Here is a 14,662-nt window from a genome sequence, read left to right as displayed (position 1 = left end):
CAAATTATTTGCAGCTGATCTTTGAAGCTTGTGTCAATATCAGTAACAATGTAGCAGCGAACACAACTAGGATATCTGTGGTCACTGGAGCAGCAAAATGTGAACTTTTCTTTTTTACACAGCGTACCATGTATTTGTTGATGATAATTTGGAACCTATTCTAACCCGGATCCTCATAAATGAAATATTATCATGATGCTCGTGGAAATCTGAATTGGTCTGACCTCCCCCCCTTTCCCATCTGTCCCCCCCCCCCCCCCCACTTTCTGATGTCCCGCAATTCCATATGTTGAACATTTGGATCATAGTAAAACAATTACATACATAAATAGTCAGTGTACACTAAATGCCTCACGGACATGTACAATGTAATTGACACACCTTCATCCACCAAAATGTTGTTTGTTCTTCAACCGATTTTTTTTCTAAAGCTATAATCATCTCTATCCCCCCCCCTTTAAAAAAAACCACACACCACATAATCTCAACTTAAGATTTGACTGATAAGAAAATAAGAACACCCAGGAAGGAATTGATATCGGATATTCATATCTCGTATCGCCATGTAAAAATCAAATGGATATCGTTAAAGTATCACATTTCGGAAAACGGAAGCGTGGTTCCGCATTTACATTTGATTGTGACGTAGGCCGAGTATAGGTCTACTTTAAACTGGACAAAGTGTGCAACCCCCAAAATGAGAAGAAAATGTGCGTAACTTCTATAACTGTTAAAATATTTCAATGAAAATAGGAGATGCACAATTACATAATATATAGAAGATATGCATAAAATTTGAATGAAATATGTCCAGTGGTATTAGAAATAAACTTCGGACAAATTGCGTCTACGGACGGACAGACGGACAAAGTGATTCCAGTATACACCCCCCCCCCCCAAACTTCGTTTGCGGGGGGTATAAAAAACAAAAAAACAAGAGAAACCTAACAAGAGGCCCACAGGCCTTATTGGTCACCTGAATACTAGTGGAAAAGTATCTCTACTTCCATGGACTATGAAATCTAGAAAAAAATTCCTGTTCTAAATATCTAATCTAATTAAATTCTAAAGTTCAGCAAGAGTATAAAACAAGATGTGTTCTTAAAACTTCACAGCCCTCAAAAGTGCATACACTGATGAAAGGCTTTAAATAGGTGTACATGTATTCGCATTAAAACATCAAAAGATATGACTAATTTGGACCCATCTTAAAGTCATAACCCTGGGTTGTGAAATTCACCATTTTTTGTACATCCTTTTCTGCTATTCCTAAGTATGCATTTATATTTTATACAGTATCAGCAAACTTATACATAAATACTATATACTAAGTTTGGCACCACCCTGGGGTCAAAACCCTTACTCTGGGGGAAATCAAATTTACAATTTTGGTAAAAGTCTACCTGCTCTATCCATTTAGTTTCAATTTAGTATCAATAGCATTAAAGAAGATGTAATTTAAGTGTTTTATACACATAAACACTATATAACAAGATTTGCCCCGCCCTGGGGTCAGAACCCTACCCCGGGGATCATAAAATTTACAATTTTGGTAGAGGCCTGCCTGCTCTACATCACTATGCATTTAGTTTTTCTTATATATGTGTGGTTCTTGATAAGAAGATTTTTGAAAATTGGTCAATTTTGGGCAGTTTTTGCCTCACCCCTAGGGTCCTAGGGGTGCTGGAGTCCTGAAATTTACAATGTATGTCCCCCTTGTCCCAATGATGCTTCATACCAAATTTGAAAAGAATTGGACTAGTAGTTATTAAGAAGAAGTTAAAAATGTTCAATTGTTAACGCACGACGGATGAAAACTAATTGCAATAGGTTACTGAGTAAACTCAGGTGACCTAATAAAAGTACATTTGATAACCGCTTTTAGTGTAAAGAAATATATAAAGAAGAATTATTGGCTTGCAAGATAATAATTATTTAATCACCAAAATTACATATATTCATTTGCTTGCTTTGAGATTAAAAGGTGTTTCAAATAACTGAATACATGTGTTATTACTGATCAGAAATATATAATATAGAGCAATTTTTATTGAGTGTTGATTTCAAATTTTGGTGACAAAATTACAGCTATTATTTTGGAAATCATGCAAGAATTTTTGATATCGAGGAGATAAAAAATAATTTCAGAGAAACATAGTGTATGTCCTTAGATTGGTTAAATTTCTATTCGCTAAAAAGGTGAAGATATGCTTAGACAGACAGGTACAAAACATGTAAAATGGACAAACTTTGATCATAAAAACTCATAAATTTATGTTCTTAAATCTTTACCTAAGGTTTTAATCATCAATGCATTACGAAAATCATTACATCATGTACCATAATTTGTTTTGGATTTTTTAAAACTTTGTAAGTACAGAAATGATTAAATGTGTACAAACAGTGGATATACTTACATCATATATATGTACTGTACATCTTGCATCCCAATCCTAACCCTGATACATTATGGAAAAACTTTCAGGAGAGGACATGAAGAGAAATGCATCTAAATCAAGGAATGCTGCTGTCTGTTGGCAATTTATTTAGTTAGGGGGTAGGGTACTAGCGTATCATGTATATTGCATAAGAACTCTGATCACTTGAATCGTAGGGAGAACACATTATGGATTCACTTCATAAATTGCATTCGTACCATTCACTTCTGCCGCCATAAAAAGTCGGAAGGGGGGGGGGGGAATTGGTGGTTGTCTCAAGAAATATATCTTTATTTGTATATATAAATAATAGAAATAGAAAGTTATGGTTGTTAAAATGGGGACCATTCCCTCCCCCCTCATTCTACGTGCATGCCTCAGATGTACCCATATATCTATTATCGGATTTGCAATGCTGAAGTCGCCGTTCATTCCAATGGTGCCCAATAGTTGTAAAGATAAATCATGACATAATAACTTCAATAGCTGGTATATGTCTTCATTCAATTTCCCCCCATAATTGTATTGATGATTTCCGACAACTCAGTCAGTTTTCTTTACCGATCGGCGATTGACTTTCAAGAGCTTGAGATCAATTCTTTTTACGTATAGATCTACACAAACATTTCTGGAAAGGATTTCCAAATTTAGATTATAGGATCAATCACAAGCTTACATAGCCTTTGTATATTAATTTTACGGTAAAAGAAACAAGAAACACTTATCTATTACAAAAATTTCTTTAGTTCGATTATACTTGCATAGAATCAACGTCCATTTCAATAGTGTATTTACGTTAACTACGATAAACCGGATATGACCATGCCTAAAAAAGTATGACGTAATAGTGACTAAATGCAGAATAAACACGGACATGGAAGAACTAAAAAATCCCCTATTGTCTTTCGATTTTAATTGAAATCTGTCAAATTTGTAAGCAGAGTTCTAATTAGACATAAATTTCTAAACACAGTATCTCATGCTAGCAGATATGCATAGATTATCAACAAGAGGGTTATGGCACGCGCGAATCACATCAATTAGATTATCCTACTTTAACGGAGATAAACTAACTATATCGACCGTTATTCCTAGTTTTTCAATTCGATAAATTAAGTTTATCGTCGCTTTAATTCAAATTAACGACCGTTAATTCAAATTAACGACCGTTAATTTGAATTAACGATCGATAATACAAGTTACCCACTTTATCTGTTTTTAATGCCTTATCGATCGTTAATTCGAGTTCACGACAGATAATGCGGGTTTTTCAAGTCGTCAATGCTAATTAATGGACAGCCAATCACAGCCGTCGATGCAAACACAAACAGACACCCCCGCCATTTTAAAATGAATCGTTTGGAGAGATCCCACCAGCCGTCTGTTAACAGCATTTTTGAGAGTGTGGATTCTTTTGGTTTTGTGATGTCAAGAGATATGATGGGTAGAAATAATTGGCCAGTAATTGAAATTGTCAGTGGGGGATTCAGCATGTGACAGTGTTCGTAACCTTATCAGATTAATCTGCACGTGCAACAAATAGCAGATCCTATTTGCAGTTTTTCTTTCTTAGTAATGGTGATATAATTACTACACAAATACTATATATCAACGTTACTTTGTAGATGTATATGTATGATATATCAAAGGCTTTAAAAATAGTTAACAGTTTTCAGTCAAATAGTTGTCCGATTTAAAATATGGTCTGCAAACAACAGCATGAGTTGACGAAGTCCAGCTTTGAAAACGAGTTTCACCACTTTTAATACCGTGATTTATTCTTAACGATTCTGATGGAAATGCATGAACATCCCTATTACAACAATACGGCACACAAAAGCAAGTTCCGGGCATGTTTCACAAGCATGTTGTTTGACAGCAGATTGTGTTTTTCTTCGATCGGTAAATACAGATAAAGCGCGTGTGTATTCCGATTAAGGACCATATTTGCCTGTGGTGCCCTCTAATGAAAAGATAATCGGAGAAGGTACCTCGTTGAGATCTGACGTATTATCTTAGCTCCGTGAAAAACATAACAATTTCTATATGTAACATTGTTTATTCCTAGCGTTTGTAGTTTAGTATCAGTGCTATTTTAGTCTTCGATTTTTTAATTTGACTTTCGATCCGATGTAAATATTCTGTTGTCCTGATGAAGGGACGGGTCGTCCAAAAACCAAAATTTTGACTATTCCATATATATATATATATATATATATATATATATATATTACAACGTGTTGTCATATTTTATATATTTAACACTGAACAGATCATGAATCGAATATATATGGTCATATATCCATTTCCATTCCTCTGCACTACACGTATTGTTGTTGGCGCAGTAAGTGTCCCAATTAAACATATAATACTTAAATATAGAACTGACATATGGCAAAAGTCAATTCAGACATATGTATTTAACCTAATAAATCGATGATTAGTATACACTCAAGTAAGAGCTCTTGTATATTGATTTATACTCTTATTCAGTTGGTCATCGGGTATTTAAAGGATAAATCCGGATTTTCTGCTTGATGAAATTGGGTCAATAAAACGTCAACCTTAAACCCTTTTGACCAACAACTATTCAATTAAAGAGGTGCTGCTGTGCTGCCACTTGTAAGACTATCCAGCAGAAAGACACCGTGCATGCTTTTACAAGTAAGTAACATGTTATCATTTTCATGACAAACATCATTGATGTGAGGCAGTTAGATGTTTGAATTAACTGGCTGGAAGTAATAGCACAATTACAATATGTAAACTTTGGTATTTGCCTCCAAGCAGTAATTTCAAACTTTCATTATTTTGTTTACATATGCTCCAATCCTGAAGAATTATTTTATAAGAGCATTGATTTATTGAAATTTAAATGTACATGTATATTCGATAGAATTGTTTTCCAAATATTTTTATTCTACAGGCCTTTTCTCTTTTAAAACTCCACAATTAATTCGAATCTTTCTATCAAAATGATATTTAGATAAAAGAATTCCTACATTTGAATAGTAGTATAAGTATTAAAAATTATTTGTATGAAATTCAGTAATTTCAGTATGGAAATAGTCAACTATCAAACAGTTACCAAAATTGTTTGATTTCTCTTGTTGGCGTCACAAAATTGGCAGTTTCTGAGGTTTTCTTGAAAATTTTCAAAGATGCTAACTTTCAGACAGTAGAGAATTTGGTCATTACAATGGAAATGTCCGGGAATCTAGATAGGTGTGTGATGGCATAAACAGTTATGTATTGTGAATTTATAATACCCTGCTAAAAGTAAGTAAACTATGACGATTTGTGAATCTAGTTCTGTTAAAGATATTACATCATATGCTCGGCATTCAGATACTCCAAAACATTGGCCAGAATTATTCACTCTTTCATTTAATTTTTTTTTTTAAAGATTATAATATAATATATTATAGTGTTGAGAATTAAATTGTGATAGACACTAAGAGTTGATAAAATATATGTTGAACCTTTTGAGTTTTGAGGCTGATCTTAATTTGCATTACAAATATTTTGTGTACATTTAGGAACATTTTAGCTTTCTTATACTGTGGAATAATTTAAATTGGGGGCGGGGCAGGGGTCCACTGTCGAGATTTTACACTTGCGTTGGATATGGTTTCTGTAGTTTTTAACATTATTTATTGTGTAGTTCCTTGTGGTTTGGAATTTGATGAATTGGGATGCTTACTAATTCCACAAAACTGAAACCTAAGTGAAATTCAATGCAAAATTCTGATGACAAGATATTTATGGGAATGGACAGGACAAAGGGGGTGGGTGGAAGAACAGAAAGAGAAGGATGAAAGAAGGGTTAGATGGACAAAAAAGAGACGTACCAGAAAGAGGGATAGACCCCGGTGTACTCCCTCCCGTATTAGATTCCGCTATTTCTACGTGGTTAAGTTATCCGATGTACATTTTAATACTCCCCCCCCCCCCCCAATATTTTCAACATTAGAAAACTTTACAGAAAACCCCTTGAAAATGTTTGAGCTATGAGAGATCATTCTTTCCTTAATAATTGTAAATGTAACATCGTAGAATTCATCTTCCCTTTTGATCCACCACAATTAATAAATGGAAAGATAATATAGCAGATTGGATTATATTCTACTTAAGATGTGTAATACTCTTTATTTAAGTCCCCCTTTTCTGATCCCCATTTTTGTACTTGTTAATCATATTTTACTACTTTTCGTCATTTACTTCAATACATGACATTTTTTCACTTCTACATGGTGTTACGTGTTGTTTGCCTGTTTTTAACAAAAAACAAGTCCAGTCGCTTGGCAGGAGAACTAAGGAACATAAAAGATAATATAACGTCTGCTACAAGTATTTTCCATGCTACGCGCAACTGCACTATTTTATGCCTTTCCATATTTGTATCCTCGAATTTCTTACAAATACAACGAACGTTTCTAATAATGTCATTTACATGTAAGAGAAATTAACCCTAATCGGTAGAGAAATCAAATACATGTCTCGTTTTTGGAAACGTAGTCCGCACTAACGAAAATCGTGGGATCGATGGTGTTGTCAATTGAAAAGGTCCTTCTGACACCAGGAAAATTACGGCTAAAACGACCCCAATCATCATAAATAGTTTTAAAATTCCAGGTAAGGTTTATTGAAAGCCGAATTATTTTGATAACTGCTCAAAGACCCACTTTAGAATCTTTTAAGTAGCATTACAGTCTTGTAATTCTAATAGTGTCATTGCAATAACAATATTGGTACACGTAAATTCAGTGCGATGTCTTATCAACATGGTATAATGAATAATTCTAAAAGTCATTAAATAGTAGCTATAAGTCTGTCCTTTTGAAGCTACACAATATTAATTAAAAAAAAAAGAAAGATAAGAATTATATTTTTCAACAAAGATGGAATACGACACGAGCGCATACTCTAATATCATCTTTCGAAAATTCTTCAAGAACTCTAGAGTTACAGTCTTGCAGTCAGCTAATACCTGGTATCATGAACGGATCCAGAATTTATTTCACGAGATAGGGTTCATCAGGATAATTTTCCCAGGAAGTTCAGGCTATTCAAACTGTCCAATTGAGAATCTTATACACCCTGATATATTGCATCAAACTAGTACCATGTAATTTCTTTTGCAGGATGAGCAGGCGGTCTTACATTGCCGTGGCGATGGTAATCGGTATCGGAGTGGGTGTGTTTTCTGCCTATTACTACGGAGGTCGTACAAAAACTGTACAAAAAGTCTACATCATGCCAAAACCTGACAAAAATCCTATAATGCCACCCCATTCTGTACACAATTACACTACAAATCCACCCTCCAAAACCCCCCACGGTGCTATACTCAAGCCAAAGACGGTGGTTAAGAAATTCAGGTCCAATCCAGATACCAACTGCATTGCAACGATACCTCCAAAATACATCACGAATGGTGAAGAACCTTTTAGAATACCAGAAGAAAAAGAACTGTCCTCACTGTCAAATGAGATTGTTACCTGCTTGTACCATCGTTATGTAACCACGCTTCAATATTACTGCGGATATAAAGAACGCATCGGTATGATAGCACGAAACGGCTGGTACGTCTGCTTGGACCCCTCCTTCGCTCCTAAAAATGACTGTGTTGTTTTCTCCTCCAACAGGAGGTTTAATGATAATGCCTTCTTGTATGATATCAAGGCACGTTATAAGTGTAGAACGTTCAATACACCCCTTTCCGACAAAGATTCTCTACAGAGTTGGATTGCAAAAACCAATACTTCAGACAACATCATTGATGTTCTTACTCTTTCAATAAGTAGCTATGGAGAACTTTTCATCATTGATAAAATGGTGGAAGAGAGGTCCATTGGGAGAGTGAAGCAACTGCTTTTAGAACTTCATTTTGACCCTGCCGTGACGAAGAAATCAGATTACGTAAAAATTTTAAAACGTTTGAAAATGCTGTTCCGAGCAGGTTTACGTATAATTTGGTACGACAGGCCATTTCAGTGTGCATCAATGAACAAATATAACAGATGTTATACAATCTATTTTGTTCAAAGATCTTTAGCAGACAGAACACACAAGTATAGAGAACTTAGTTTACCGTCAGAGGAGGAAATTCGAAAGATGAAAGGTCCAGAGTGCTCAGACCTCTACTATAAATATCTCACGACTACGCAGTTCTTCTGTAAACAAATAGTGAGAATTGGGAGAATAACGGATGGTGGCTGGGATGTCTGTCACGATATGATGCTTAAGATTGACGAGAAACCTTGCATTGCCTATTCGTTTGGTATAAACAATGACTTTTCGTTTGATGATGATATGGTAAAAACATACGGCTGCAACGTATATTCATTCGATCCTACAATGAGAAAGGAAACTCACAAACATGCGCCCAAAGTTTGGTTCTACAACAGAGGTATAGGAGAAACATACAGAAAATATGGTACCGGTGACATTGCACCTCTGAATAAAATCAGGAAGGATCTTAATCATGTGAAAGTTCCCATAGCAGTCATGAAAGGAGACACAGAGGGTGCGGAATGGCCTTCAACGCCACAGATGTTAAAAACCAATCAACTCTCCGATGTATCCCAGTTTTACCTAGAACTGCATTCAAATGGGTACGCGCCGGAACATTTGCTTCTTCTAAAGAAACTGCATGATGCTGGATTCCGTTTATTCTGGTTTCACACAAATCCATCTTGTATATTTAAGTACAAGAGTGGTCAACGTACGCTCTGTATGGAAGTGTATTTCATGAATACTCGATATCCATATACATCATAAACTGCGTCACACCATCAAGTGCATGTCCAAGGACACTAAATCACATTTGATACATTGTTATTGGAAAGACACATGTTGTTTTCACTAAATGACACCATTAAAAAGGCCCTAAAGGAGGTATGCTACACCAGAGAAATTTGATGTGGATGAAAAGTAGAGGATATGTATAACAATATTTTGAAATTAAAAACTTTCAAATTTATTTTATGTAGTCAAAAAATTCAGTTTTAGTAGAAAGCAATATGAAAAAAAATTATAACCCCTGCTGGACTTGAACACAAAATCTAAAGTTCAGCAGTCGACGTGCTTACCTACTCAGCTAGGTGGTGGGTTTTTTTTAATGAACAGACAAATATTGTTGATACACGTTGTATTTATATTTTCATCCATGTTTTAAAAGGACGTCAGCCATTATGACGATGTAGAGTACCTCCTTAAATTCATAATCATCGCATTGTCGTTCTTGGCACACTGATTTTGATTACGGATAACTCTGTTTATCTGATCAAAATATAGGGTTCACTTCACGGCAAGTGTGACCGGTCAACAGGGGATGCTTACTCCTCCTAGGCACCTGATCCCACCTCTGGTGTGTCCAGGGGTCCGTGTTTGCCCGACTGTCTATTTTGTATTGCTTGTGGGAGTTATGAGATTGATCACTGTTCGTTATCTTCACCTTGCATAGGGGCTGCTGAACCTGACTTGATACGAGACTTTCCCCGTCTGACAAAACAGGGGTGTCCTTGTTGAAGAATGAGTTAGCGTTCCTATACTGGATTTCAAACCTTCACAAAACAACCAGAGATGGATTGGATGCAGTAAATGTTCCACCAAGCCCTTATCTTTGCTCCTCGTGAACATAGTAACTGCCGCGATGGAGACTTCAAACGTAGTGTACTATGCGAGAAGTGGTGTAAATGAATGTGGATTCTAAACTTTTTTGAAGAACTTTTAGTAAATTTCAATTTCAAAACATTTTCCAAATCTACATGAGAATGTATCACACTTTATACAACCATTCCTCGCGACAGATTAAAGGCTAGGCTTTCTAACATTACGGACTTTATCTTGTCTTCAACAATAATGGAACATCGAAATATCCATACTTTGTTATCGGTCATCCAAAATTTATTAAATACCACTCTAATTCTACGAACAAGTACTTCTTATAAATATATATATATTTTTTTCATATCTTTGGTGATAGAAATTTATAAAAACAATAATATATATATATTTTCTTTTCATATTTTTTTCATATCTTTGGTGATAGAAATTTATAAAAACGATATTTATGGGGTCAAAATATAAAAAATACATTCACATTGAAGCATATTTTGCTATTATTATTTCATTCCATATCCAAGTGTAAAGTACAAAATACCTTGATCAATCTATGGAGTGAGATTATATACACATATATATAGTATACAAAGATAATTAAAAAAATTCTCTGTGCTTTTTTGCCCGGGGGTTATTAATAGTGCAGGTTTCAATAAAAATGTACGAGTACACCCAAAGTAAGGAATGGATAACAAACAAAAAAATTTAAGGATGTGTTATGCATGTAAATATTTATATTCACAAATTTTCTGCAGTAAGAGGAAAATAATTCTGGCTATTTGCAGCTTTGTTTTTGCTCAAATTATCATATACTGCATATTTCATATCAATGAAGAAAAGGACTCAAATCATGAGACAATGTCATAAATGACAAAAAAACTATCTACAATTAATTATAATTAATTGGCTGGGCTTAAAAAACAAAATATAGCAATACTACAAATTGACTAGTTAAAGTGTAAAACATACAACCAAAAACATGCTGACTAGTCACATCACACAAATATGACTAATCACATGACATGACAAAAGTAGCCCAGCCAGTGGATATATGTTAAGAATATTTACGTTCTCCAAATCTTTTCTTTTACTGATATGAATGATTAACAACATAAACATCTGTTGAGGTTTTTCCATGATATAAAAAATTCGGCATTTAAGAGATAGAGGTTCTTGTACTTTATATTGCAAATAATCAGGGTAACAAAGAAAACACTTACATACGAGAATAATTTTCCGGATAAAGTCACATTGTTATATCAAGTTTTTTTCTTTCTTTTTCCTCCCCTATTTACTAATCAAACAATGCAAAACAATACAAAGCATATACAAAACAAAGAAATACGTACTTATAGGTGTGTAACTGCAAGAGGAAACACACAAATACCAACAGTCCATAGAAGTATCCTCTTGATCTTCAAGTGAAGGACACCCCCCCCCTCCATCTTCAAATGGTGGGTTTAAGACATTCAGTTTTGATATCTCTAAATTTAGCTAACATCTTTTTAAAAAATAGAGAATGTTTGGTATTTCTAGCAGCAAATAATATTTCTGAATACTGTAAAATACATGCATAAAAATCCTTCAGATTTTTCATCAATATCTTAAAGTCTACAATACATTATACATTCGTATATCCTTAGAGCAGCAAAGGATAAAAGCAAATTGAAAACGACCGTATTTTCATTTCTGACAGAAAAATCCAACTACAACATGTTTCCATTTTACGTCAAAACTCATGAAATTACTATCTTCCATACAATTTGTACATGTGCACAATAAACTAGATGCTGTCATAAGACAGTAATACCCGCACACAAGTGTTTGCCTTTAAATATACTCTTCGTCATATTGGTGTTACTGGCAAAGAAGCTACAATCGTTATTTTATAATTTACTTGATTATACATGATTAAATTAAGCATACAATGTTCAGATGAGAATGTAGCCGATGGGCTTCCGGGGGTATACATTACTACTTATATATTTTCATGCCGATTTCAGATGTTTTACTTACTTTATAGATTAACATGCAGAATACATAAACCATTGACTAATAAAAATATGAAATGATCTCCACCTTTACATCATATTACTGTTGGCACTGGCTTCAAGTTATGATAAAATCTCTCTCTCTCTCTCTCCTCTCTCTCTCTCTCTCTCTACACTAGGGTTATATGTATATTGTTGATCAATACACATTGAAAGTACCAATGCAACGGTACTTTCAATACTTCAGTATGGATCAAAACAGCAATCGAAGTATTCTTACTTTTAAACTTTTCTTTATAATTTGGTGTTTTTCAAAACTCTATTTTCCTGAATGATTTTTTTAAATTTGTTTTTATAAAGCTCCTGATACCAAATTTGTGAATTGTTATTCAAGTTGTAAGGATGTAAAACTTATTTAATTATTTCTCTTCTTCAATTTGTTTGCTTATTGATGTTATCTCTCTGCCCCTCTCCAAAAAGTTAAACTAAATATGACAGTAGAAGTTCTGTTTGTTAATTTGTTTGTTTTAATTTAAAAAAAAAAAGAAGTGAAAAATAGATACTGAATTGAAATATGTAAAATTTTTGTAAATTAAATTGTCTCATTTTAATACACATCCCTAATATATATAGACCGTAAGTACTTAAGCTAATTTAAAATTAAAAAGATAACTTATCTAGATCTATTTGTAGAAAGGATTTCTGCTTCAAAGTCTGAAACTCAGGAGCAATTGAGATCTAATGTTTAGTGACTAGGTATTTAAATCCTAATGAGTAGTACCGGTAGTCACTAGCATGAATAGCCAGTGAAATCATTGAGTACAGTAGTAAATACTTCACAGAAAAGTTGTATGCATGGATGATTTTTGTTGATATATCTAGGGGTGAACTTTTTAAATATGTTTGATAAAATTATTGGCTCCAAAGTTCAGGAAAAATCTCTCAAACCATTTGAAACCTTTTATAATAATTGAAAAAAATTATATTTCAAGAACAAGAGGTATACACCTTTTCAATACTTTATGCCAGAATGATGAAGTGTTATAAAATTGTGATCTATTGCTATTCTTAACTTTTACTGCTTTTTGAGTGAAAATGAAGCATATATATGAATTAGTTATAATTTTGTAGTGGAGAGTCATTGGAAGTTTGTACTTTGTACAAATATTTTTTATGACCTGGGAGTGTGTCATAACCTTGACTCAAGGTCATTGTGACAAGTTCAAGGTCATTGATACCTTCCAAAAATGATTTGGTCCATGCATAAATTGTAAGAGGAGTTCTGGGAACCAAGGTTTTTTGTACAGAAAGCATCATTTTCGACCCCCATTTGGCCCCCAGGGCAAAAATAAAAATTCCAAAACCTTATTGCGCATCTACAGCACACCAGCAACCAATTTCCTAAAGATTATCAGGATACTGCTTAAAACGTAAAAAGAGTTCTGGGGACCTGAGTGTTCTTTTGTGCAAAAATGTCATTTTTCAACCCTCATTTGACCCCAGGGGTGAAAACAAAAATTCCAAAACCTTATTGCACATCTACAGGGCACCAGCAATCATCATCCAAAAGATTATTAGGATACTGCTTAAAATGTAAGAGGAGTTCTGGGAACAAGGGTTTTTTGTACAAAATCGTCATTTTTCGACCCCCACTTGGCCCCCAGGGCAAAAATAAAAATTCCGAAACCCTATTGTGCATCTACAGGACACCAGCAACCATCTCCCTAAAGATTAATAGGATACTGCTTAAAATGTAAGAGGGGTTCTGGGAACCAGGGTTCTTTTGTGCAAAAAAACCCCCCCGTCATTTTTCGACCCTCATCTGACTCCAGGGGTGAAAATGAAAATTCCAAAACCTTATTGCACATCTACAGGACACCAGCAATCATTTTCCAAAAGATTATTAGGCTACTGTGTAAATAGTAAGAGCGGTTCTGGGAACCAGGGTTGTGTTTAAAAGCATCATTTTCGACCCCCATTTGGCCCCCAGGGTGAAAATGAAAATTCTGAAACCTTATTGCACATCTACAGGACCCAACCAATCATCTTCCAAAAGATGATTGTGCTACTGCATGAAATGTAGGAGGAGTTCTGGGAACCTGGTTGTTGTTGAAAAAACGTCATTTTTTGACCCCCGTTTTACCCCCAGGGTAAAATTGAATATTCTAAAACCTTATCATATATCTACAGTACACCACCTATCATATTCCAAAAGATCAATTGGTTACCACTTGAAATAAAAGAGCAGTTTGAGGAAGAAGAAAGTGTGGCAGACGGACGGACGGACCAGGGTAACAATATACTCGAACTTTCTCTTGAAAGTGCGGGTATAAAAATTCAGTGTTGTGAATTCTCAATCTCATCACTGCACTACACGTTTTACATACGCGGGCTGAATTTCTGCTGATTTTTCTGTTAATGATTTTACTAATGTGTAATCCAGCTAGAGGCAGCGAAATTTCCAGTTTACGTAATGTCGCCGGTTCTGACCTTTTCCTGGCACGGTGAATATCAAAATCATAAAAAAACCCAGGAAAACGTCCAATATTTCGGACTATTCGGGGCTCTTGCAATCGGTGTATGAAGCGTATAAAACACAAAGGAACC

The 14,662-nt window shown here is 34.6% G+C and overlaps 1 protein-coding gene and 1 long non-coding RNA gene across 2 annotated transcripts in view; one reads left to right on the top strand and one right to left on the bottom strand.

The window, feature by feature from the left end:
* Nucleotides 1–14,662, bottom strand: part of LOC130052011 (uncharacterized) — a 32,082-nt gene that overhangs the window by 7,864 nt on the left and 9,556 nt on the right. The gene's annotated exons all lie outside the window — the stretch shown is intronic.
* LOC125680788 (uncharacterized) lies at nt 4,835–9,281 on the top strand. Its single transcript, XM_048920557.2, has 2 exons — nt 4,835–5,102; nt 7,583–9,281. The coding sequence occupies exon 2, from the start codon at nt 7,584–7,586 to the stop codon at nt 9,219–9,221; it is 1,638 nt and encodes a 545-aa protein (XP_048776514.1). The 5' UTR covers nt 4,835–5,102; nt 7,583; the 3' UTR covers nt 9,222–9,281.

The sequence above is a fragment of the Ostrea edulis genome, chromosome 2 (genome assembly GCF_947568905.1).
Source record: "Ostrea edulis chromosome 2, xbOstEdul1.1, whole genome shotgun sequence".
Lineage (NCBI taxonomy): Eukaryota > Metazoa > Mollusca > Bivalvia > Ostreida > Ostreidae > Ostrea > Ostrea edulis.
The sequence above is the reverse complement of the archived record's forward strand: the minus strand, read 5'-3'. Positions and strand labels throughout refer to the sequence as shown.

What these genes read in the sequence shown, in the direction of transcription:
- LOC125680788 (XM_048920557.2), top strand. Translation starts at nt 7,584, where the DNA reads ATGAGCAGGCGGTCTTACATTGCCGTGGCGATGGTAATCGGTATCGGA.